Source organism: Mobula hypostoma, chromosome 17 (genome assembly GCF_963921235.1).
Source record: "Mobula hypostoma chromosome 17, sMobHyp1.1, whole genome shotgun sequence".
Taxonomy (NCBI): Eukaryota; Metazoa; Chordata; class Chondrichthyes; order Myliobatiformes; family Myliobatidae; genus Mobula; species Mobula hypostoma.
Window position 1 is genome coordinate 40,355,235 of NC_086113.1, and position 27,568 is coordinate 40,382,802.

The 27,568-nt window shown below is 39.5% G+C and overlaps 1 protein-coding gene across 13 annotated transcripts in view; it reads right to left on the reverse strand.

Moving 5' to 3' along the window:
- Window positions 1-2,917: 2,917 nt before the first annotated feature.
- The window catches only part of LOC134357955 (aryl hydrocarbon receptor-like), a 196,967-nt gene continuing 172,316 nt past the window's right edge, over window positions 2,918-27,568 (reverse strand). For 12 of the 13 annotated variants that reach the window (XM_063069766.1, XM_063069769.1, XM_063069763.1 and 9 more), the window contains 6 exons: window positions 21,005-21,140; window positions 18,801-18,928; window positions 16,086-16,288; window positions 10,412-10,518; window positions 9,967-10,108; window positions 3,938-8,206 (listed from right to left, as the gene is read on the reverse strand). In XM_063069766.1, coding sequence (XP_062925836.1) covers window positions 6,976-8,206; window positions 9,967-10,108; window positions 10,412-10,518; window positions 16,086-16,288; window positions 18,801-18,928; window positions 21,005-21,140 — 1,947 coding nt within the window. In that variant the 3' untranslated portion in view covers window positions 3,938-6,975. Of the gene's footprint in view, window positions 8,207-9,966; window positions 10,109-10,411; window positions 10,519-16,085; window positions 16,289-18,800; window positions 18,929-21,004; window positions 21,141-27,568 lie in introns of all 13 variants that reach the window. The other variant, XM_063069776.1, reaches the window with a different exon arrangement.

Sequence of the window (27,568 nt, forward strand, 5' to 3'; positions counted from 1 at the left end):
CATGGTTCTGGAGGAATGGAAAATTGCAAATAACATTCCACTCTTCAAGAAGGGAGAGTGGCAGAAGAAAGGAAATTATAGGCCACTTCGTCTGACCTCCGTTGTTGGGAAGATGTTGGAGTTGATTCTTAAGGATCTGGTTTTGGGATACTTAAAGGCACATGATAAAATAGTCAGCATGGTTTCCTTACGGGAAAATCTTGCATGACAAATCTTTGGGAATCCTTTGAATAAATAACAAGCAGGATAGACAAAAGAGAATCGGATGTTGTGTACTTGGATTTTCAGAAGATCTTTGGCAAGGTGCCACGCATGAAGCTGCTTAACAAGTTAAGAGCCCTTGGTATTACAGGAAAGGTACCAGCATGGATAAAACATTGGCTGATTGGCAGGAGGCAAAGAGTGGCACTAAATTTCGATTGGTTGCCAGTGACGAGTGGGGTTTTACATGAGTCTGTGTTGGGTCTGTTTCTTTTTACGTTATATGTCAATGAATTGGATGATGGAATTCATTGCCTTTAGCCAAGTATGTGAATGGCATGAAGATAGGTGAAGGGGCAGGTAGTTTTGATGAAGCAGAGAGGCTACAGAAGGACTTAGATAGATCTGGAGAATGGGCAAAGAAGTGGCAGATAGAATACAGTGTCGGGAAGTGAACGGCCATGCGCTTTGTTAGAAGAAATAAATGCATAGTTTATTTTCTAAGTGGGGAGAAAATTCAAAAATCTTGAGTTGCAAAGAGAGTTGGGAGTCCTCATGCAGGTTTCCCTAAAAGTTAATTTGCAGGTTGAGTTAGTGGTGAGGAAGGCAATTGCAATGTTAGCATTTATTTTGAAAGGACTAGAATATAAAAGCAAGTATGTAATGTTGAGGCTTTATAAAGCACTGGTGAGGCCTCATTTATAGTATTGTGGGCAGTTTCAGGCCCCCTATCCAAGAAAGGATGTGCTCACATTGGAGAGGGTTCAAAGAAGGTTCATGAATATGTTTCTAGGATTGAAAGGCTTGTCATGTGAGGAGCGTTTAATAGCTCTGGCCTCTACTCAACGGAATTCATTAGAATGAGGAGGATCTTATTGAAACCTATTGAATGTTGAAAGGCCTTGACAGAATGGATGTGGAGAGGATGTTTCCTATGGTAGAGGAGTCTAAGACTAGAGGACATAGCCTCAGAATAGAAGGATGTCCATTTAGGACAGAGATGGGGAGGAATTTCTTTAGCCAGAGAGTGGAGAATCTGTGGAATTTGTTGCCACAGGCAGCTGTGGAGGCCCAGTCATTGGTTATACTTAAGGCAGAGGTTGATAGGTTATTGATTAGTTAGGGCATGAAAGGATACAGGGAGAAGGCAGGATATTGGAGCTGAGAGGGACAATGGATCAGCCATGATGAAATGGCGGAGCAGATTCAATTGACCAAATGGCCTAATTCTGCTCCTATATCTTATGTTCTTAAAACTCTTGAGTAGGCTATAGAATAAAGGAAATATTTAAATAGATGCTGAATTGCTGAAAGCACTTTGCTAAGACCATGTGAATCCGACCACGGTTTACTCTATCCCTCCCCACTTCCTGGAGAGCGGGCAAAGTGGGCACACTGCCAATTTAATGTTATAAAGTTTCACAGGCGTTCTAAGAACACTGCTACCAAATGTTTGTATTGTAGGAACAGATTATTATATGGGATTCTTCCCATCCTAAGCAGTAAGTTTGGATTTTCTCTTAATAGATGCTATATTCAGATCTCTGAATGGGATCTTAACTAATCCTCTTTTGATAGAGCTATAACTTGAGTTCCAGATAATCTGGGAAAATCACTTCAGCTGCCATTTAATTACATCATGGCTGATCCACGATTTTCTCTATTTACCTGCCTTTCTTTCAGATCCTTTAACATCCTTTCCTAAACAGAATATATTGACTTTTCGTAAATGCTCCCTGTATCCTCCTCTCTTTTGGGTGAACATAGCATGCATATTAGATTTTGTAAAACATTGAATGACTGTCTGTCAGGTCAATGACAACTTAACTCTTTCCGAAACTCGCAGCATGTGAAGTCTGTTAATGTCTGTAGAACGTTTGCTGATAGCCAGATTCCTTCTTGTGGTTATTGTTTATCTGTAAAATTTAATGTACTTTGAAAGCCCAATGAATATAGTGTGTCCGGACATGAGTGAACAAAATAAAAACAACTAAGCATTAAAATGCTAATGTCTGTCTGGATTCGGGCTTTATTATTAAGTGTAAACTTTAAGCCTGAAGAATGTTGAGTCCAGACGTAAAGGAATAAGAACAATAGATCAAAGAGTTTGTCTGTCTCTTGATGACTGTGTTTGTGAACCTTGTGTATATATTGACCTGCTTTTCGAGATTTATTTTGGACTTCAGTCGGGGCCAGAAATTGTGGTCGATGCCGAGAATCCAGGGGTAGTTTCCCAAGCAAGTTCAGAAATCAGAGTTCCCCAGCAGCAGCAACAATCAAGTGTTGACTAAGAATCATGAAGTCAACAACCTGAGTGACTTGCTCTGTAGTATGTTGTGTGGTTTATTGGTGTTGCTTGTTTTATGATAATCAGTTCAGTTTAACTTACTTCGTTCTGCTTGTATGCTTATTGCCATATTTCCTGGACACTCAAATTGTTGGGTCTGATTAATCCAGTGAATTAATATAGTGAAGAAAATTGCACATTTCCATTACTTGTTTCTCATTTAAAATATACAAATTGCATTCTTTTCGAGTACGTCTTTGCCATGACTGCAACATTCAATACTACAGAATGGTTTTAAAGAGTGCGGACACATATTTTATTCTCATTTTTTTGTGTACTTTCACTATTTTATTGCTGTGTGCCGGCATGTATTAATTGCATTGATAGAAGCGATTGCAAAGGTTTTGATAAAATATGTACATTTTTTATTCCAGGTATTTTTATACTACAATTTTCAACGTTTTGTTGCTACAAAGTAATAATTAATTACTCCAGTATGGCAAAAACATAACAACCCTTCACTCTAGAGGATATTTGATTATTAAAAAACTGAACTGTTCTATATGTATTTCTTGGTAAATCCACATTATCAGTAAAAAAATTAAGGCAAATATTCTTTTCTTAATTCCAAGTAAAGAGATAATGAGATTAATATTGTAAACTCTTTTACACAGATGCTCCAAAATATTTTCAGTGGAAAATAATCTCCATGAGCATCTGTAAAATAACAGTTGCATATATCCTTAAAATTCAAAATTAAAAATATTTAATTTGCGTGGGTATCTTATATTCTCAATAAGTTCTATAAATCCACATTTATAAGTGGAATTGAAAGGCCACAAAGATTGGGACAATATAGAACATAATAAGCTTACATTGATAAAGGATGAAACAAATTTTCAAATTTTTTTCAATATCTTAGGAAGTTTGAAGATTTATTTATGATCTGTTGTCACTGTTCTACCATAAGATGTGTGGTAATCTCAGCACTGCAAACTCTCGCAGCCTACAATGTGAAAATAATGAGATCAGCAGTTTCTTCAGTGAGCTTGAGGGACAAAATTCTCTGATATTCTTTGCAATTATTTCACAGGATCTTTTCATCTGAGTGCACAGAGAAGGCCTTGATTAACACAGACCATTTCCATTAAAAGATATAGGTATAAAAATCCATAATCAAAATATCATAACAGCAGAAGGCATGCATGATATAACTTCCTTTTATTGTCCCTGATTATGCTGGAAACTAACCTTCATCTCAGTTTAGTACATAGAACTCTACATCAAACAGTAGCTGAACATAAAATATGATTAAAAATTTGCAAAGGATCTGATACATCCACTGCAATAATCTCTAAAGTAATAGCAACTGGTACATTTTAGTGCAAAAATACTGCACTCTATAAAAGAGAAGAGGGGAACTGGCATGGAATAAAACTTTAATCATAGTTGATGAACTGCCAAACATCTCTATCCTGCAGCAGTAAGTACTTTTATGAAGTTTCCCTTCAGGCACATTATTGAAGCAGCCAGTACTTGACTTGCAAGTGCTCATTTCAATCAAATCAACCCAACACCATTTTTTGTTTCTATAGAAAGCAAACAAAAACACAGTATTAAGGATAATACATATGTTTAATCTAAATGATGTTGTAAATAAATAAGCACTTTCTATACATTATTGCTGTGTTTACACTTAGTTATGAGAAATGAGCAGCAACTTTGATGGCAAACCTCTGTCAGTAAACATTGAATCAAAGATTATTCTCAACATTTATTTTAGTACTAGATATAGTTGATGGAAGAAAAGTGAATTCTTTTTGCATTGTGACGAAAAATTTATGCAAAAGTCAATGTCCAGGAAACAATGGGAAGGTACTGAAAATAAATGAGGAAAATTATGGCCCAAATTCTGCAGTTAGTAAAGAAGTAATGTAATAACCTCTGTATATATCTAATGACCTCAAAGGCATGGAAGTACTCTCAACAAACTTCTGTTTCTATCAGACACAAAGTCAAACTGAATTCTCAGAAACACCTAACCAGATAGAAAAAACCTATTTTAAGCTAATATTTTAAACATTCAGCAGTGTGCAAAATAAAGATTAAAATATACACTTATGTTAAAGTAAAAGCTAAAATATAATAAATTAAATATTCAAAACTAATTTAACCAAAGTTCACCATATTTTGATATTTTTTTCCCTGAGGAAATTACAATCCACATCCATAAAATGTGTTTCGTGTTTTGGCGAAAAAAACTCAGTGAGTAGTAAATATTGTTTAGAATGCTATTAAACACTCATTTAGGTATCATGCAAATAAGTGTAATATTTAATAATATAAGAATGTTAGTGATAGAAGCTGGAGTCAGATATTAAGCCTGTATCTTCATTCTATAAAGTCATGGCTGATTGTCGACCTCATCCCCGTTTACATAAGCCTTAGTATTCTTACTGAAACTGGTTTATAAGAATCTGGATTTCTTAGCAATTCAATCTATTTCCTTTGGATTCCATTTGCCAAAGCTGCTCAAAGCTCCAGCCTGTGAAGAAATGCTGAATTATGGATATCTGTTTCAGGATTCCCATGTTCAGTTACACATGTGTGGAAACCCACCGTATTAATTTCAAGGTATAACTGAAACAAGCACCAATAGTTTTCCAATTATTATGGCTGCAAAATCAGGCCCTAGATTAATCTTTGTGAGGAAGTTGGATTGAAATACCACGGTGAGATCTCCATAATGAATAAAAAGTGTACCTTTTTACTTTTTATGAAATGTAATCAATCTTGCTGCATTTCAATGAACAAAATATTACTTAAGAACAAAACCCAACTTCATTATTGCCTCAATATTTATTGTTAAAAATAATACTGACATTCAAATCTGTGTGGTATATATATATGAAAATTGCATTAAGATATTAATCAATTGATAGAATATGGTCCTTCTATTTTATGCTGATGTCGGATAATTGGAAAGGATTACTTTCCCATGATAAATTTTACTTGTCTTACCGGGGAATTTAAAGTGCTATTTAAATGCAAATTATTGCTGAAATCCTACATAGAAAAAGAGTAATGTTGCAGGAACACATAGTATTTGGATGGCATTGGATGCCAATTTTGGATCATCCTGTGTGTTATGAGATGTGGTAAACAAAGCCACTCTCCGAGCAGGATTAAGAGTAACACACAGACCAGAACAGGACAGTTCTGTAGGACTTTCCCCTTAAGTTCGTTAGAGAACCAGGTGAGTTTTTATGATAACTTGATCATTTCATGATCACTATTTCTGGTAATTTGAACTCATGCATTTGAATTACCACTCTAGTAATGTTATTACTCCAGTAATAACATTAATGTATAGATGGATACTGTGATCCTGCATACCAGCTCGATGTAATCCATAAGACCAAAAGATACAGGAGCAGAATTAGGCCACTTGGTCCGTCGAGTCTTCCCTGCCATTTCATTATGGCTGATCCATTTTCCCTCTCAGCCCCAATCTCTTGCCTTCAGAAATCCAATAGGTTGCTGCAACTCATCCCCAAACTGTCCAATGCACTGATTTTAGCAAGAACTTGTATATGGTTAGTACCTTCTAATGGAGGAAATTATCCCAAAGCAAGATAACTAATCTCCCTCAGTCAGTTTGAAGGAATGGAAAGCTTTCTGCAGATCGTGTACACTGAGCCATTTTTACATTATAACAACTAAATGTTTAATAGAGATAAGTAGGCTTACGGTACAATTCCTGATCAGTGCTGGATTTGTGGAGCAATACCCAGATAATTACAGTTTTGTCAATCTGGAGTAAAGTCCAGCTATTCTATTCTGACTGCAGTTTTGTTATCATGTGCTGGAAATCCATGCTCATGATTAAACTAGATCAGTTAAGATTGTAAAAATTTAACACTGTTTCAGACTGACAGACATAAACCTTAATGTATGGATTTTGGGACAAGATATTATTAGTAGAGCACTGATCTTCCATCTCAAGGATAAGAGCTGGAACTGAATATTTTTTAACCTGACTGGATTGCATTGTATTTTCACTAGTGGCTTTATCCTTAGAAGTTAGGTCCAAACCTCTGGAATTACCTTCCTATTTTTTTCTGCCCCACTGTCCTTTTTTTAAGACGCTTTTTAAGCATTGGTCATGCTGCTCTAACATGTAGTTCAACATCAAATTCTGTCTGATAATATTTCTGTGATTGCTTTCAATTTAAGGCAAGTTCTTGTTATTCTGACTGTATCTCCCTTAAACAAAACCAAGCTTAAAAATGCTGAACATTTCAATGATTCCTGTGTGTTCCAAGACTGAACTTTCACATGCAATATTATCTTAAGCAATATTTATAATAAAATTCTCTGATAAATTTAAAAAATAAACAATGGAGTGACATATCTGACTTTAGGACCACAATCTATAAACCAAGCACTTTTAAAATATGCACAATGATTTCTTCTGTTTAAAAAAATTACAAGTATGCATTTTGTGTGATCTTTTGACTCAACGAATTGATCAAACAACTGGGCATATTTTTCTGCAAGCCTGCCTGTATGTTATGCAGATTATCACAAGACCAAGGAGGAGAAGGTAAGGGCTCTTGTTTGATGACTGTGTGAATCAGATCATGACTTTTGAACTGCAGTGGCACTTTATATTCATCCTGTCCTGGGCCCTTATCCTGGATAGTATGGCGAGGAAAGTTTTGTGCTTGCAAACAGTCTGTGGGTTGATCACTGTGAGAGCAACAGGGATGCGTGGCTCTTTGTGGATTGAAGTGAACCATGTCCATTCCTTGCTTTGAAGGCCTACTGTGGTTGCAAGCACTGCCCACCATCCACAAGCAACTGCCTTTAGCCGTGCTGGCTCCACACAATGGACTTGGCAAGAGAGTCTTCAGTTTCTCACAGGGTGACAACTGCTCTAGTGTGTTGGGATCACTCTTCAATTGCTGCTGTCCTGGAAGGTTCACCACCATCTTTTTTCCCATTTCACTGTCAACCCAGAGATGACTTGGAGATTCCATAGTCCCTCCTAGTCCATTGTGCTGTTCCATGTTGTACTCACTTTTGATCTGCACCCCATGGAACAAATCTGCACTATTACAGTACTCCATGGGAAAATCCCTTGACTTTTGAATAATGGGACTGCACATTGGTGTAACATCTTCCGATTTGCAGCTTTCAGCTTGGTAGCTCTCCAGGTTAGTAGATTGCAGGCCAAACAGCTGTCTCTGCTGCACCTTCTCTCCAACAGCCCGGAAGTTCTGGACTAGGTTTTGAAAGCTTGAGGCCTGTGATTTATCCCTGAGCTGAGGCTCAGAAAGCAGTCTACTTCTGCCACAGAAGCCTTTAGCCAGTCGCCCAGGATCATTGTTTGTTCTCCCCATGGGTTTCAGAGGCTGCAGATTTGATAGACCTCTGCTGTATTCTGATACCCATAGGTCATCTGCAATTGAAACCTTTGCAGATTTTGGAAATGATGTGCAAAAATTAAGGGGTTCGTTCTGGCTAACACCACCATCACTTTTAACAGGCTCATATTTCTCTTCTCTCCCTTCTTTCATTGGTGCCTGGTCATATAGTGGCTTTAATTGCAAAGATATATCATTGCAGTTGCTGTACACAAACCCATTGGTGCTGCCTGATTGGTCAATGCTTGATTGGTTCCTTAGATGCTCTTCCTTGGATCTCTCTGTGTCCCTGCAGGAAATCAGAATCATAAGTATAGTATGCACACAACGTGCTGCTGTGCTACAAACAAGTTTTCAAGTACAGTTCCCAAATGTTTTAAATATTTGATTTTAAAACCAGCGTTCACCAACATTGGCCAAGGTAGCCACAACTATTAACCAATTTCATTAATGTCAGTTTTAGACTTGCTTGTTCGAGTATCTTAGAAGTGATACATTTCTGGGCTAGAAGTTGTTCGGTTTACTGTTCCACACCTTGTCAATGCATGAACACACAAGTCAATAAATAAGTTAGTAGCACCTCATTAACGTTGAATTACATGAATATTTAAACCTGCTAAATCCCTCTAGGTAGTGTAGTGTTACAAAACTGATAACAACATCTTTAGTAGAATAAATATGTCCCAGGGTGATCACAGAGGGATTATGAAAAGGAAAACTGCTGCTGATCTACACAAGGAAAGCACATGGCTAGAAGATTGACCTTAATGGTAGGGTTTAAGAAGCATAAGCCTTCAGGGGTACAGCAGAGAAATCGCCCCTTTGGCCCACCTGTATGGTGTGTGAGGAGAAGCCATTGGTGGTGATTCACTGACTTTGACTAGATAGGTTAGAAGGTAGTCCTATCAAGGTGTAAATTGGTGCTGACATAGCAAATGGTGTGGTCAAACATGTCAAAGGACTCAGACTGATTGACAATCACAATTACAATCAATATTTTCCTTGAATAGAACTGTTTCTCTCGTGTTGGGATGACATTCATTTAAATGGAGGGATTAAAATGTGGAGATCCAGGTGAAATACAGATGGATTTGAGAAGCTACATGTACAACTAATTGCAGATTAGGTTACATATACTTTATACTTTATACTTTATTGTTGCCAAACAATTGATACTAGAACGTACAATCATCATAGCGATATTTGATTCTGCGCTTCACACTCCCTGGATTACAAATATTAAATATTAAAAATAGTAAAAACAGTAAATATTAAAAATTTAAATTATAAATCATAAATAGAAAAACGGAAAGCAAGGTAGTGCAAAAAAACCAAGAGGCAGGTCCGGATATTTGGAGGGTATGGCCCAGATCCGGGTCAGGATCCGTTCAGCAGTCTTATCATAGTTGGAAAGAAGCTGTTCCCAAATCTGGTCGTACGAGTCTTCATGCTCCTGAGCCTTCTCCCGGAGGGAAGAGGGATGAAAAGTGTGTTGGCTGGGTGGGTCGTGTCCTTGATTATCCTGGCAGCATTGCTCCAACAGCGTGCGGTGTAAAGTGAGTCCACGGACGGAAGATTGGTTTGTGTGATGTGCTGTGCCATGTTCACGATCTTCTGCAGCTTCTTTCGGTCTTGGACAGGACAACTTCCATACCAGGTTGTAATGCACCCTAGAAGAATGCTTTCTACGGTGCATCTATAAAAATTAATGAGGGTTTTAGGGGACAGGCCAAATTTGTTTAGTTTTCTCAAGAAGTAAAGGAACTGGTGGGCCTTCTTGTCAGTGAACTCTGCTTGGTTGGACCAAGTCAGGTCATTTCTGATACATCCAGAAACAACTGGGCAAAACCATAGACTGCCCAAGAATTAAAAATAAATCCTTTGACCACGTGATCAAGAGAATAAATAATCAGATATGAAGAACATCTGTGCCCTTTTTACCTTCTTTTGACGTTTTTCTTGCTTGTTCAAACACCATATAGAGTTAAAGAGGTATTATGACTTAGGAACAATTCCAAAAGAAACACTATTAATAAGTTGCTAGCTTACTTGAATTCCTCTTGAGGCACTGTGGCATATTCTGCAGACTTGTTCCTATAGGGCAGATGGCCATTAGCTTGGAACCAAACCCATTGACCTTCTTTAGTGAGCACTCTGAAGACCGTGAGGCCATTTTCTCCAGTGTTCATCACTGTGGGAACATGAACATTTTGAAACAAACACAATCTCTGTCATTCTGTTCCGCATTCTTGTACATAACAACTTGGAAAATGTTTGTTTGGTAGAGGGTGAAGCAGAAATTTACCTTGACAATGACAACTGATACAGCATTTTTAAAATAGTGCATTATTCAAGGTGCTTTGCTGAAGGGATCGTCATAGAAATATTTCAAAAGTGCTTGAGGAACTAATGTCCAAGAGCTCGGTCAAAGAGGCAGGTTCTAGGGCATGCCTTTTAGAGGAAGGGATTCATGGAGGTTTAGGGGCAAACTTACTTCGGATTTGATTCTCCGCACGGCACAGCACATCCGTAAAGTGGAAATAATGGCAGCCAGATCTTGTTCGGTGCTCTGTGTCTGACCATCCTGCAATTGCTTTGCCCCTGGTCACATCACAAATGGATACAAGTTACTTTGGAGCTATGCATTTCTCTGCTTAGACTGCATTTGACTGTGTGTTCAGTTCTGAGCACTGCTCTTCAATAGCTGAAGTGGTGCTTGAAATACTTTCTTTTTTATTTTAACAGATTATAGCCAAATGAAAACGCCATTGAAAATAGTCTGTACTTCAAAAATCAGTTTTGTTTTCTTGGGTGAAGAGGGTGAGTTGGGGTCCTGAATCTCTGTAATCATGGATACAGATCTTCCAAGATGAGCACTAACCCTTTCCACTTAATAAAACACTGTCTCCAAGGGACATGAAGTTCAAGATCTTTAGTTCCTGACGAATAGTAGTCAATTCCTCCACCTCTTGACACTCCATGAGATTCAGACATCCCAATTTCATATCAGGCATTTCATACTCCCTTGTGTACAGGTTCCGTAGCCCCCTAGCTTTGTGGAAGGTACTCTGTAAAGTCAGGCTCACAAATGAACAATGAACATCGGCTGAAAGTTCACTGGATGTAGTGTGAATGCTGCAAAATATTAAACTCTTTCAGACTTAAACAACCTCCATTTATACAGCACCCTTAAGTCAATTCTAAAAAATCAGTCATAAACATGAAGTAGATGTCTTTGTGATATGCTCAGAAGTCTGTCAGGGTCATTTAATATACCTGGTGCTCCCAGTGAGGCCTCCTCTACATCGTTAAGATGCATCGTAGATCGGGGGACCACTTCGTCATGCACTTTCGCTCTGTCTGCTACAACAAGTAGGATTTCCTGGTGACCACCCATTTTAATTCTACTTCCCATTCCCATTCCCAATCCCATTCCAATGTGTCAGTCCACGGCCTCCTCTACTGTCACAATAAGGTAACTCTCAACTTGGAGGAGCAACACCACATATCCTGTCTGGACATTGATTTCTCTAACACACTAACTTATCCACCCTCCCCCTTATCTCTTTTTCAATTTATCCCTGCTTGTCTGCTCTTCTGCACATCACCTCCCTCTGGTGCCCCTCCTCCTTCCCTTTCTCAATGGTCCACACTGCTCTCCTATCAGATACCTACTTATTCAGCCCTTTACCATTTTCACATCTTCTCCCAGCTTCTCACTTTATTCCCCTCACCCACCCTCCCACTTTTCCCCTCACCTGGATTCCCCTATCACCCGTGAGTTTGTACACCTCCCCCCCCCCCACCTTAGTACTGTGGGTTGTTCCCTCTTCCCTCCCAGTCCTGAAGAAGAGACTTGGTCCGAAACATCGACTCTTTATTCCTCTCCATCGATGCTGCCTGACCTGCTGGGATTCTCTGGCATTTTCTGTGTTGCTATAAAATTAAAGTGCTTACTCTACGAGTGAAAGAAGAATTCTGGTGAAAGCCAGATGAAAGAAGAATAACTAGTCAAAAGAAGGAGACATTATGAGAGATGAGCATAAGTTTTGTGAAACATGTTTTCAGAGAGCATCTTAAAGCAGCAAAGAGCTGTCTCTGAAACTAGGGTTTAGGGCCCCTAGCAACTGCAGTACAATGAAAATCACTGATGTGTCAGAAGCAAGGACATTCCTTTACAGATATTGCTGGCCTGCTCAGTATTTCCTCTTTTCATTTTAGATTCCCAACTGCTTTGGTTTGGCATGAGTAAGGTTTAGCAGGAAATGACAAGAAACAAGGGCAAAATCCAGGTGGCACCGTTTTACTTAAGCTTTTGCTGCCTATAAGGAAAGTGTACAAAATATCTCTGAGCAGAGTAATTGTTGGCTTGCGTAGTATTTCATTTTTGCTGTAATGCATGTTTTACATTTGTAGAGTTCTGGTTGTCAACAGCAGATGGTGATGTTGATCTTTGTACATTTGCTTGTGAAAAATGTTCCTTTAAAATAGTTTGACATGACAAGGAAGTAGGGAACTTGGAATTAGGAACAATGGGCTGAAGAATAGCATATTAGGCTTGAAACACTGACCTTGGCATCATCTGTGAACAGACAAGGTCATGTTATGTGTTTGGATCCTCTGCCAAAAGAAAATGCTGACTTTGCTTTTACCTGTCACAATTTTAACAAGAAAAATTTCTCCTGTGATTCTTTAGCCCACAGGACAATAAATCATATTTGAGCAGGAAAAGCCAGGAAGATGCAGGGATTCTTTAGAAAGCAGCCACTAAGTTGTTCAACAGGCAGGAAATACTTAGACACGTACCATTATTCAGTATCATATTGTCTGCCCTTCCCACTCCCCACAACCTAGGCACACAGCTTGCCGTAACCTGTGAGATGAGCCTGAACAGGCCATGAATCAGTCCCAGTAATTCTCATGGTGATAAGTGAGCGTGAGGAAGAAGAAGTGTGAAGATAGTCATGGGTAGGGATTCAAGAAAAAAATGAGGTGAAGGTGGTATCTTAATTGGTCAGGGGGCCAGCCGGTGTTGCCCAACCTTTACCAAATCCTTGAAAAACAACCTTCAATATTAACTTCCATGTTAATATTGAGCCAGCTGATGGTAGGGGAGAGGGTTGGGGTGGGATGTTAGGAGGAGAAGGAATGGGGAAAATGTTATTCCAGTAGCAGCAACTCTTCACAAACTAGAAATTGGACCAATTTGTCTGCGTTTTTATCTGTACATTGTGTGCATAAGTGCCCTTTTGTTCTCAGTAGTTCCCACCAGCAATCACTTCCAGGTCAATTAGCTCACCTTGGGAAATTGGCCCAGGTGCTGCCTTGCACGATTCCCTCTGAGGAGCAAACATTGTTCTGTGGCTGTCATGAAGCTTCAGGGCACAGTATTGTACAGCAGCCATTCTGCACTTTGTAAGCTGAATTAGTGCTGAAGAATACTACCTACAGCTTTTTAAAAAATTAATTATCCTAAAAGGAACAAAATGATGGAGACGTGCAAAGAGACTAGATGGAAGGGTTCCTAGTTAATTCACGGACTCCCTTTTCAGTGCTGACATGGAGCAGGATCATTGTGTCCATGTGATAATTGCAACAGTTCCATACAATGCATCTCTAGTGCAGTTTGCTGCAATGCCCGTCAGACTGGCCGGTAAACTCTAAGAGAATGCGGAGCCACTCATTGCACAAGACTGGATCACTGCATGCTTCCTATTTCCACCTGTCTGTGCTTTCCCTCACCTCTCTGGCAACGTTTTTCTTCATGGCTCTGAGGCTGCCATGGAGAGAGGCTCCTTAAAGTCTGACCACCTCCTTGGAGTTCACTGCAGCAGTAATATGATGTTTGTGAGCCTATAAATTAGTTTGCAAATTTTAATGCAATATTGCCCAATCCTTTCAAAACATTCAAGTGGGTGATCATACTATATACACTGAGAGTGACCTCCAATCTCTCAGCAAGTGTTCTGATGCAGGAACTATTATAACTATTGTGTTCGTTATATTTTTGATTGCTCTATCCAAAGAATTTCGTTAGCAATATGTTGTGTTTATACTACTGAGTATGTGGTTCTGAGGCTTGGGTCAATAATCCAGACAGCAGTCATTTAAATTCAAACACACTATTCTGAGTATTCAAATTTACTTTAAAAATATCTGAAAATAAGAAAAGCTGAGATCAGCAAAGGTGTCACTGGGCTTCAGCTTCCATCTGAAAAGGGCCTCCAAAGCCCAACGCCTGGGCATCCTGATAAAGGGGACCTTAGAACCTTTTGTAGAATGCCTGTGCTCGAACAGATTCTGAGACAAAACTTTTTATTGCCTTCAGCTCTTTGCTTCAGATTTTATCAAACTAAACTCAGAGACTCAAATGGTTCTCATATAATGTGAATTAATGTTCTCCAGATCAACACACACGAAATGCTGGAGGAACTCAGCAGGTCAGATGGCATCAATGGAGGGAAATGAGGAGTTGACATTTTAGGACAAGAACCTTCAGGACTGGAAAGAAAGTGGGTAGATGACAGAATAATACGGTTGGGGGAGGGGAAGAGCACGAACTGGTTGGAGATAGGTGTATCCAGGTGAAGGGGGAAAGTAGGTAGGTGGGGGCAATTGGGAATGATGTCAGAAGCTAGGAGGTGATAGGTGGAAGATGGAAAGGGCTGAACAACATGGAATCTGATAGGAGGGGACAGTAGACTGTGGAATAAAGGGGAAAGAGGTGGAAAACAAAAAGTAGGAAATCGTGGGTGATGGGCAGATTGTAAGAGCAGGGGAGAGGAAAGAGAAGAGGTAAAAGGGCCAGATGAATAATGAAAAACAAAAGGGTGGGTGTTAGAAGGAACAGGTTACTGGAAATTAGAGAAACCGGTGTTGCTGTTGTCAGGTTGGAAACTACCATGACAAAATATGAGGTGCTGTTCCTCCCTCAACCACACTAAATACCGTATTACAGCTGTGCAAAATTAAGTGCCTGTATTGCAACTAAGTGTTATGCTTGCCTCCACTTCTTCTCCCTCACCACTAGTCAGGGGCCTAAACAATCCTTCCATGAGGGACAGCACTTCCCATATGAATCCAACTGTTGTGTCTGCATATTCTCAGATTACTAGTTTAGTTATCCCCCACCCCTTTATCTTTCCCCTTACTGGTTTTTCACCTGGAACCTACCAGCTTTCTCCTTCCCACCCTCCCCCCACCTTCTTTATAGGGCCTCTGCCCCTTCCCTCTTCAGTCCTGACAGAGGGTTCCGGCCCAAAATGTTGACTGATCGTTTCCACGGATGCTGCCCAACCTGCTGAGTTCCTCCAGTGCGTTGTGAGTGTTGCTTTGACCCCAGCATCTGCAGAGTATTTTGTGTTTAGTTTAGTTATGTAATCACAACATAACTGTACCCTGGTTAACTCTGCTAATTGCACACCAGATTCACGTGGACCTAAGCCTTTTTGTGGATCTTCTTGTAAAATGTTAAGATAAAACTGAAGTGCTTTTCAGATTAGAATTATTACTTAGTGATACAGCACAGAGTAGTTCCTTCTGGCCTTTCGAGACCTGACACCCCAGCGACCTGCGACAACCCTGATTAACCCTAACCCCATCACAATGACCAGTTAACTTACCCAGTCTGTCCTGGGACTGTGGGAGAAAACCCATGTATTCCACAGCGTGGACATGCAATATTGGAATTGAACTCTGAACTCCGACGCCTCAAGCCGTAATAGTGTTGTGCTAACAACTATGCTACTGTGGTGCCCACAGTGTTGTTTTATTTCTTTATTAAACGAGTAGTGGCAGATATCAAGTATATTTACACATGCAGCCGAGTTACCTGCATTGTGTGCGTGTCTGCAAACCAACTATTCCTATTAGACCCATCTAAGTGTTCAAAAACATCGAACACAATTTCTGTTCTGAGATACTTACTTTATTAACTAAAATCTACTTCATAGAATTATTGACTTATCAGGTCAATTAGTTAACCAGGTTTGCACTAGTTCTTTGAAATAGCTACCCAATGAGTCCCACTTCTGTGGATTTCTCGCAAAAGCCTGAAACCTTTCCCTTTTCTTATGTATGTCTAACGCCCTTTTGAAAATTACATGTGAATCTAGTTCCACCGCTCTTTCAGGTAGCCATTTCCATTTGACTGGGACTTTGTTACTTACTTTGCACCGAGTGTCATGGGGCTGAGGTCAAGCCTGTGTTTGGTCTTCAGGAGCAAGCTTTTCAGCTTCATCTCACCGATGGATGGGAGCAACAGAGGCACGGCAATACAAAACAGGCCCAGCTGTGGTGGAAGGGCAGCGCCAGACTTATCTTTCTTCCTCTGGCCCTGGAGGTACTTTAGTCTGCCTTGGAACTGCATCGTCTGTTGTGAGGAGGGGCGGTGGGCAGATGGAGTGGTGAAGGAAGGAAATAATTGAAAAATGTTAATGAACCATGATAAAATGGTGGAACAGACTCGAGGGACCAAATGGCCTAATTTTCCTGCTATAGCTTATGGTCTTATACAAACCATGAAATCTAATAACAAGTAAATTAAGAGGAATCTAGGCATGTAGTCTCTTGGAAGAAGAAAATTAAAGATGATTGAACAGAAATGTTGAAAAAAATTGATTGGTAGATAGAAAAAAGAATCAGAATCAGATTTATTATCACCGTCATATGATGTGAACCATTTATTTTGTGGCAGCAGAACAGTGTAAAGACACAAAATCACTGTAAGTTACAAAAAAGAGGAACGATGAGGTAGTAACACACATAAAAGTTGCTGGTGAATGTAGCAGGCCAGGCAGCATCTCTAGGAAGAGGTGCAGTCGACGTTTCAGGCCGAGACCCTTCGTCAGGACTGCACCTCTTCCTAGAGATGCTGCCTGGCCTGCTGCGTTCACCAGCAACCTTTATGTGTGTTGCTTGAATTTCTAGCATCTGCAGAATTCCTGTTGTTAACGATGAGGTAGTGTTCATCAGTTAATCAACCATTCAGAAACCTGATGGCAGAGAGGAAAAAGTTGTTCCTAATTCATTGAACTTGTGTCTTCAAGGGTCTCTACCTTCACCCTGATAGCAGTATTTGGAAGAGGGCATGTTGTAGATGGTGAACGTTCAATCCGATGGATGATGCCTTCTTGAGGAACTACCTCTTGGAGATGTCTGTGATGGTGGAGAGCATTGTGCCTGTGAACTGTCAATGAATGAAGAAGCTACCTCTGATAATGGAAGTCAAAGGGTGAGGGCAAAATTGAAAATTATAGTTGGGTTGGTGAGTAATGAGGTGAAGAAGGGCTTCTTCATGCAAAAGTTAGTGGACCTCTTGAACTCTCTTTTCCAGAAAGGTGCTGGGACAACTGTGTTTTTCAAAATTGAGGTCAACAGATTTTATTGAATGAAAACATCAAGGACTGTGGAAGTACAGCAGGAAGGTAAAAATAATATACAGACCATTTATGATATAATCAAACAATAGGTGACCTACAAGGAGGACAGTGGAGAGAGGAGAGTGAAGTTGAGGCTGGAGGAAGAACCAAAGAGAGTGAAGATGGCAAGATGCAAGTGTAAGAGGTGCATAGGAGAGCGAATTATGTTGAAGAAAAACTGGAAAAATTTGCTAGCAAGTATCAAAAGTCCTAAAATAATTAGATAGAAAATCACTGCTCTATCAAACTAGGACATTTCATGAAAGTGGATAGAGGAAGTGTTATATGCTGCCAATTTAATACTATCTCCACAAGAGTTTTCTGCCACCTGGTTATAATGTGGAGCCTCCTCATAAGTTAATTAATGAACCTTGCCTCGAGTAATCCATGTGGTTACCTGAGGCAAAGATCATTAATGTACTTACAGAGAGGCTAATTGTTGGAAAGGAATGGGACATCATCGTGATTAAGAAGGGAGAAGATGAGGCCCATGAGGAGAACATACATGTGTATGTATGAGCTGAACTGAACAGCTTATGTCTGTGCAGTACAGTTTGCTTTAACGTCCAAGCGATATCCTTCACCAACGTTTCATTACCATTGCTGGGCTTCTGAGCTAGCAGTAAAGATTTCAAAGATCAGAAGAATTAGTGTTTATTTGTCACATATATGCCAAGGCATACAATGAAATCCTTTGTTTGCATCATATCAAATCAGTGAGGACTATGCTGGGCCGTCCAAAATTGTCACCACGCTTTTGACATAGCTTACCCTCAACTTTCTGCCCTAACTCGTGTGTCTTTGGAATAAAGGAGGAATCTGGAGCACCTGGTGCAAACCCACATAGTCACAGGGAGAATGTACAAGCTCCTTACAAATCCCGATCGTCAGCTGGCTGCTGTAAGACATTATGCCAACTGCTACCCTGCTGTGTCACCTCAATGGTTATTACTTGTTGATATAAGTTGGAAGTACTCTGCAAAATCTATTCAGCAGCATGCATATTGTATGATGCACACCTTCCCCAACCATTAATCAGTTAACCTTAAGCAACATCACTATCACAGATAGACCAGAGCTGCAGTGCTGGTGAAAATGTTGCACTCCCAATACTAACTCTGTGGGAGGTGTGGTGGCAGTGGGAAGGAACAGTTTTATAAAAGCTACAAAATCTAATTGCTGTTAAATAAACAAAAGATGATCTGTGGTTCGAAGAATTGCAATTTTGGATTTATTATATTTTTTCAAGCAATAATTTAATGTAGGGAAAAGGGCTCCTTTGTGCAATTATATTTGGTTTGTGAGGCTTCAGATGGATCTGCGATGAATCTGACACATGCAACTGAAAACTCTCCATCACAGCATCTATTGCAGGCTCTCAATATTAATTTCACCATTTCTATCTGAATTCATTTGTTGGAGGACTTTCCTTCTCTTGCAATTCATCCTCAGCTGTTTACCTACCAGGAATCCTGAAGTGCTGTCCAGTAGGCAACGGACTCGGATGACAAAATAACGGTTTAGGAATGGAGAAAATTCCGGTGGCAGAAGTTTTGGGTCGTAAACTTTGAAAGAACTCAGATACTCTTCACCTAAAATTGGACAAAAGCACTATTACACAACTCGCACGGAAAGCACAAAATCAGGCTCTTTGGCCCATCACATTAATATTGGCCCTTTTACCTCTTTACATTAATTCCGCTTCCTTATTGAGATTCTGTCCTTCTGTGCCTCGTCTAAATCTGTCTAAATGCCTCCTCAATGTAGTAATTGTATTTGATTCCACCACCTCCTCTGCCAGCATTCAATCATTATCTCAGTAAAAAGCCTATTCCTACAGGTGTGCTTTAAAATGCCTTGCTCTTTCTTACCTTAAACACATTCTTTTGTGTTTTTAATGCTTCTGAAATTTTAAGCAATAAAGCAATAAGCTCAACAACAGGAACTATCAGCTCATTCGCATATTTTAATTTTATGTAGTGCATTGTCAGCCTTTCAGAACATCCCAAAATGTCTTCTGTCAAATGAGTCACAGTCACTTTTGACTGAACAGCAACTATTTTGCATGCAGTGAATGCAATTCATCTTGAGGGAAGAAAGTTAGAGTAACAATTCCCTCCGGTCCATTTCAATTAGACCTGTAGGATCTTTAACATCCAGCTTTATACTCAGGTACAATTCCAATTTAATAATCCATCAGAAGCCTAGAGCCTCCACTAAGCAGTATTCATAAAATGCTATAATGAGGTGTCCGTTTAGATTTAGGTTGCATGTCCTGAAGTGGCGTTTGAACTCAAGATCTCCTGACCTAGATATAAGATCAACTGAGCCAAAATGACCCTTAATATTGTTGAGAATGTGATTGAATTCACTAGAGAGGCACTGAAGCTGGTGAAATAGAAGACTTCAGTCATTATAATAAGCAGGCATCATTCTGGAGACAGTCTTGGTAAAGGCTCACAATCCCAAAGGTATATCACATTTTTACACTCTTAAGATCAAAGATACAGTTGGTGATGCAATACAATTTCAATAGTTATAATGACATCATCTCCTTCAATATTCTGGGTTGACAGTGCTTCTTTGAATTATATATCTACAGTGACAGATGCCTCTGAATGTTCAATCACCTTTGTCACAAAATAATTCACAAAAATAGTCTAAAAGCTTCGGGGAACAGAAGTCCCAGACACCCAAAATTAAAGTTGTCAGGACTGTCTGATAAATACACAAAAATTATTAATTGCCTATACCGGTGACCATGTCTGATATGCTAAGTAATAACATCCATCTGGTCTGCTAGCTTGAACTGTCACAATGGTGCAAATAACTTAGCAATGTTGCCTGGTTTAAAGCAAGCCAATTAACACAACCCCATTGTCTGAACACTTGGCTATTGCATATGGAGTCTCTTAGTCTGTGGAGGAGCTTGTGCTTTTAACTTCAATTTACTGCTTGGAATTCACTAAAAACTGAAGGCTAATTGCAAGCTTCCTGAACTTATTTACATTTACAATATGAAATGAAACCTGGTTCTTGTTTGAATTAATACCTGAATACTCTAGAATATCCAAAATGCTCTGTAAGAAATATATTTTTTAAGTCCCAAAGAAGTTGCAGGTTTTTACCTTCATCATCTACCACACCTCATCTCCTCCCGTTCCCAAACACTAATCAAGGTAATCAATACTGCATTTAATCTGCCTGTACTTTGTAGGCAAAGTCTTTGTACCAGCCTTCAAAATTAACAGATTAAAACATAACCCTACCACTGCATGCTAATTTGACTGAGTGAGGTGGCAAAATGAGCAATAGGGAATCAACTGACCGTTGGACATCTTCTTTCCATGCAAAGCCAATGCAAATGAGTATCAGGGAAAATATATGTCACAGTAACTCATCACATTCAGTGGGCCTCCTAATGAAGAACTTCAAGCCTGAGATGACATTGAACTACACTTGATTCCATCCCATTCTTTCTATGGACTCTTAATGTCAGCTGAAATAATCTAGAAATCTATATGCTTGTCAAGATGTGCTATGAAGAATAAACGCATCACGTAGTCATGCAATCACAAACTACTATTTTAATGTGACTATAAAATCCAAGGGATGCCCATTGTACTCGACTGTACACTACGAGAAGGAAATAGTTTGGATATACTCACTATTAGTTCCCTGGCCTGAAGGATCATGCCCAGACATCTGCTGTGGTGGATTCATAGCCCAGTGTAGCTGCCTCTGGAACTCCTGTCGATCATCGACATGGATGAAGTCATACACGCTCTGGTGCATCATGTCAGTCTACAGAAACAGAGACAGGCAAGGTACAAGGAACTGACATTAATTAACAGAAAGCAGGTTTCTGGTTAATGGTGGTGTATAGTAGATCAAATTCCTCTTGTGACAGTAAAGATACGACAGGGTGGAGAAGATACACCAGGTACTGTATTCAAAGTAAAGATAAACAATATCAGTATTGTTCCTGGTTTTCTGCAGGAGAACCCTCATTGTTTATTTAGCCAATGAAAGATAAAGGTTTTCTCTAAGCAGAAGAGTCAACAGCTAGGGGAAGACTTGAAGTAAATGGTGGAAGGATTAAATGAGAGATGAAGGAAAAATGGTGACTGGTGGGAGTCTGGAATTCACTACAGGAAAACATTGTAGACACAGCACAGGCAGCCAAAGCAGTGTCTTTGAATATTTTTTAAGGCAGAAGTAGATAGATTCCTGAGTTAAACGGAGGAGTAAAATTGAAGTTACAGTTCTGTTTTGTAAATCTAGAAACTAATTGAAAGAAAAACATAGAGCCTAGGATGAATGTGTCTTCTTCATTTTACTTTAGTGAGACACGCATATACAGTATGTAGTGGTGATGTGATGACGTATGCCATTCACGTACTTTGTACATATAACCCATAAAGAATTATGTAAACAATCAAAAATGCTTAATCAGACAATATTATTCAAATATTACTATATTGACTATATTATAGTTACAGTCAGATCAGCCCTGGTTTTATTGAATTTTGCAGTGGGTTTGGATGCTGTTGGCCTATTTCTGCTCCTAATATATACGTTCAAATGTAAATTGGTGATGGCAGTATTCCTACGTACCTGTTTCCCATTTTGTTCTTGAACATGGATATTGTAGATTAGGGAAGTGTTGCCAAAAAAGTGTTGGCAATGTGCTGCAGCACTTCCTGAAGATAATACACACATGGTTAGCATGCAGTGATGGTAGAGAGAGTGCATATTCTGGTCTGGTTTGGCTCATTTCAAGGATAATATAACAACAGCACAATGCTTTCCTTACTTCGTGGCTGCTGTAAGCATATGTTAGGATGCGCTGTGTGGTTTTTAATGCACTCTGATGTGCGTTGTTTGGTGCTGATGTATGTGGTATTAAACTTATTAAGGCAAGTGTGGGGGAAGTAAGGCAAATATATTGATAGGACAGTCTCAGTGTTGGATATGACCTTACAATACGCAACAGCTGATGCTATGAACAAGATGAATAAACACATCTTTTTGTCGGAATGCTACTAGCCTCCTCGTGTTCCTCTCTGCCACACTTTGTGTGCTAACATTACACGGTCTGAATGGTGTGTACTGAATGTTGGAGAATTGGTGTGCAATGTTCACTTCTGAACATCGGCTAATGGTGATATATTGGTGCCCATTATATGGTGTATGGTAGCGGACCGCACGACCCAATTTACATCGGTGGTGTGCAAGTGGAACAGGTCAAAAGCTTTAAGTTCCTTGTGGTCAATATCACATATGACCTGACTTGGTCCAACCAAGCAGAGTTCAATGCTAAGAAGGCCCACCAGCGCCTTTACTTCCTGAGAAAACTAAAGAAATTTGGACTGTCCCCTAAAACCCTCACTAAGTTTTATAGATGCACTGTAGAAAGCATTCTTCTAGGGTGCATCACAACCTGGTATGGAAGTTGTCCTGTCCAAGACCGAAAGAAGCTGCAGAAGATCGTGAACACGGCGCAGCACATCAGACAAACCAATCTTCCGTCCATGGACTCACTTTACACCACACGCTGTCAGAGCAGTGCTGCCAGGATAATCAAGGACATGACCCACCCAGCCAACAAACTTTTCGTCCCTCTTCCCTCCGGGAGAAGGTTCAGGAGCTTGAAGACTCGTACGGCCAGATTTGGGAACAGTTTCTTTCCAACTGTGATAAGACTGCTGAATGGATCCTGATCTGGATCTGGGCCGTACCCTCCAAATATCCGGACCTGCCTCTTGGTTTTTTTTGCGCTACCTTACTTCCCATTTTTCTATTTTCTATTTATGATTTATAATTTAAATTTTTAATATTTACTAATATTTAACTATTTTAATATCTTTAATATTTAATATTTGTAATCCAGGGAGTGTGAAGCGCAGAATCAAATATCCCTGTGTTGATTGTACGTTCTGGTATCAATTGTTTGGTGACAATAAAGCATAAAGTATAAAGTATTTTAGGGACTGGTGAACTCATATTCTGGTGTGCACTGTCTGGTTTACTCTGGGTGCTGGTGATTATATATTGGTACACACTCTATGGTGTACACTGGATGATGGCCACTTATGGAGATGCAACAGTCTGTCGATGCTGGAATATGAGAAAACAAACAAATGCTTGAGGAACTCAGATGTCAGGCAGCATTTGTGGAGGGAAATGAACAAATGACATTTTGGGTTGAGACCCTTCATCTGTATCAATGAACCCAAAACATCCCTCCATTTCCTTCCATGTATGTTACCTGACTCACTGAGTTCTGTTGTGTATTTAATATTTCAGTAATATTTGAGTGATATTGTAAATATATTGTTTGATTAAGCATTCTTGTTCATTTCAATAATTCATTATGGGTTATACGTAAAAATAAGTGACTGCACATGCCATTCCACCACATGTCTTATCTGCGCACCCAGCTTAATGTAAATATGAAGTTAGACCTCGCATTCCTGGCTCTTTTGTTTTCCTTTCAATTAGTTTTTGGGTTTTGGAGTTACAAAACTTAAGTTCCTCCAGTGTCTTGTTTGTTGCTTGTGATTCATATCTAGTGTTCTTAATAGTGTATTATGCTTAATGGTGGTAACTTACATACTGATGTGTACTAAATGCTAGGAATGCAGATACTAGTGAATACTAGATGGTGGCGATGACAGTGTGTTGACTGGAAGGGAAATAGTGATCAAATCAAGTTAGTCCTGACGAAGGGTCTCGGCCTGAAACGTCGACTGCACCTCTTCCTATAGATGCTGCTTGGCCTGCTGCATTCACCAGCAACTTTGATGTATGTTGATCAAATTATATGATGTGATTCGTATACTTGTGCATCTGGTATACACAAAGTGACGGTGATTTACTACTGGAATCCAATGCAAAGTTTCACACCTGGCTCATACTCATCTTCAGTTTGCAGCCAGTGTTGGGTCATTGGGATGAGCATTATATCTTCAGCAGGAGATATAAAGACTGTAAGATCAATCCACCAGGCCAGTTATATCTTGATAACTGATAACTGAGTCTTGTGGCAGAGGGTTGAGTTTAGATTGTCTTATTTATGATCTGATTGAATAAAGGACTGGTACGTAGGAAAACAAGAAAAGATTAAAAATTAGCATTATTAACAAATTCCATTCTAGTTAAAGAACTTGATGTATTTGAGGAAGCAAAACTATGAGTAATTGCTGCCTTTATCATAAGACCCCCTCTGTTTATTATGCTCATTAAACATATCTCATCTGTCGGGTGAAAAAAAATCTTGCATATCTATGGCAGATTTTATAACTTCAATCCATTTCAAAATGATGCAAATTGCATTACATGTCACTGGAAAGATTGTCACAATGTAACGCAGGAAGCACTGCACTCAACTTGTTCAGAATAATAATGAAGAGATAACAAGAAAATTTGTAATAAATATTTGACAGAGAAGTTCCTTGAAGAACACTAGATTATCTTTTACATCCACCTAAGGCACCTAGACTTAGTGTCTCTTCCAAGAAAATGATGAAATCAATAACCACCTAGGCCATCGAAAATGGCGGAGAAAAATACCAGACTATCACATGTAAAAAAATAGCAGCATGAGCTGTCTCCAGGCTTTGTGTAAACTGCAGCTGTGGCTCCCTCTTCTGATTAACTATACTTCGTAATAGACTAAAACTTAAATAAAACTTGGATTTTCACTTCCCCCTCCTCACTGACAGGAATGCTTTGGTGACATGGCTGTCTGAAATAGTTATCATTTCCATATTTTCCAGAGCAGAGGCACGCTATGGGCTGAATAACAGAAAACAATAACTGAACATTTTTACATGAATGCCACAAGTAGCCAACACTTGATATACATCACAGCACATTGCAGCTGGCATATCAAATGTCCATTGCATGAGACCAGCCTGTTGAAAAGGAATCTGCACTGTTTCTCCTGGCACAAGCTTGATTTTATGCTAAGGGTGTAATTATAAGTAACCTCCTGCAATTCCCTAATGTAACCATGCCTTCATCTTATGTGTATTTCATTGAGGTGAACCAAAAATTAGCCCTTATATGCTAGATTAATAGTTACTGCACTGCGGTCACAGCCAGTGCTGAACCATTCAAATTCTAGCCTTTAATCCAAGAAGAACTGAACGTATCTTTCCTGCTTGTGCTATGAGACTTCATGTGCTTTACTATCCCAAGATAAATCCAGTAGCAAAAGTGCATCTTTGTCCTTGAATATATTCACACCTGACTTCTCCAATGCACTCTGGTCAGTCTGTATTTATCTTTCCTCCGCAATCAGGAAATCATCCAGCGTTTTGCTGCCTAAACACAAAACCCTTGCCAAATCCCGTTCACCCATTAGGTGCTCATTGACAGTATATTGTCTCCATGAAGATTCTCATCCTTGTTTTCAAATCCCTCCATGGCCTCAACACTGCAAGTTCCTTTAGACCTCCATCCCTCGGAGTTTCCAGATTCCCAAACTCAGGAATCTGGTCTTTTACACTCTGTAGCTTGCTGTCTCCCTTTCCTCCTTTAACATGCTTCTTAAATTCTAACTTTTACCCTCTACAATCCTATTCTCTTTGGTGGTTTACTGACAGATTTTAAATAAAAACAATTGCTCACAACACTCAATAGGTAGGTCAGCCTCTGTAGAATATGAAACAGAGTTAACATTTCAGTTCTGACATAGGGTCTTTGTCCTGAAATACTAACTTTATTACCATTTCTATGGATGCTGCTTGACCTTCTGAGTATTTCTAGCATTTTCTGTTTTTATTTCAGCTTTTTAGCTTTTTAATTTTATTTTGCAGCTGTCAAATTCTGTTTGATAAACCTCTTGTGAAGCCCTTGGGTTTTTTCTATCCTAAACATACAATAGAAAGAAACATTTAATTTTCAGAAGGACACCAGATTCCTGTAAATGCTGCATTCCACTTGTACTTAACTGGTCCCAGGATTACTAGCAGTCCTTCATGTGGGAAGTTCATACCATATACTGACATTCTTTTTTTAAACTCCAACATTAACAAAGGAAGTGTGGGAATCAATCTGGCTTTCTACCCATTCCCTCTCCTATTAATTTTACCCTGGAAAATGTAAAATACATCATCACTATGGTTTGGCCAACTTTAAATATCTCTTACCTAACATCATCATGTGTATAAATACCTCTTCTCACAGAGGTACAGACATCTATGGATTATGCCCTCAGTGCATCTGGGTGATTTTGGATATCTTCTCTCAGTAGGGCCAGGTGATGTAAAAATACCTCATCTGCGGGGTCTATTTAATTTTAAATCACTAACCTTATGATGTCCAGATGAGTTTAAATATATCCTCTTACTGGATGTTGGTGTTTTAAAATATGCCTGCCTTAATATGTGATGTATTTAGTGACATGGGTATCCTTGTATACTTCTGCCATCAAATAAACCTGATGCAGTTTTAGATCTCTCTATTTTTCTTGTGCCTCACCCAGAAAGTTACCACATTAGGAACTCACCATTGTATATATCTTATACTGGTTAGGAGGAATGGGCTACTAAGTTGCCTGAAGTTGCATAACTGTCAAGGCAGTTATGTGCCTTGTGAACGTAAAGTGAACTACAGCAATGTCAAGGTGCAGATCGAGAACAATGGAACGCAAGGTTGAACTTGAGCACTTGACAATGATGTGCCAGTGCACGAGATCATTGGGTTAACACTTGCGATCTGAAGAAGGGAACAATGAAAACTGCAGGCACAACTCCAGTCCAGTTACATCAGGACTCTCAGAGTCAAAGTTCAAAGTGCATTTTATTATCAAAGTACGTATACTCTATACAACTTTGAGATTCATCTCCTTACAGGCAGCCATGAAACAAAGAACCCCAGTAGATCTCATTAAAAACAAAAGAAGACAGTCAAATACTCAACGTGCAGAGAGAAAAAAATTGTGCAAACAGTAAAACAAGTAAACAGCATTAAGGAATGGAGTTCACAATACTAGGCATCACTGCAGCTGATTCAGAAGGCCACGAATTGCAGGGCACACCCTCAATCCAGCTTAGAATCGAGCAATCCCACAGAGCAGAGAGCCGAACAGGCCCATCTCTCACCTCCGACCCTGGCAACCCGACCGTTTCAATCTGGCTCAGTGCTTAAATCGTCCAAACCTCCGGTCATTCCTCGCCCACTGGCTCAGGCTCTGCTGCCACGATACAGTCAGTACCCAGCCT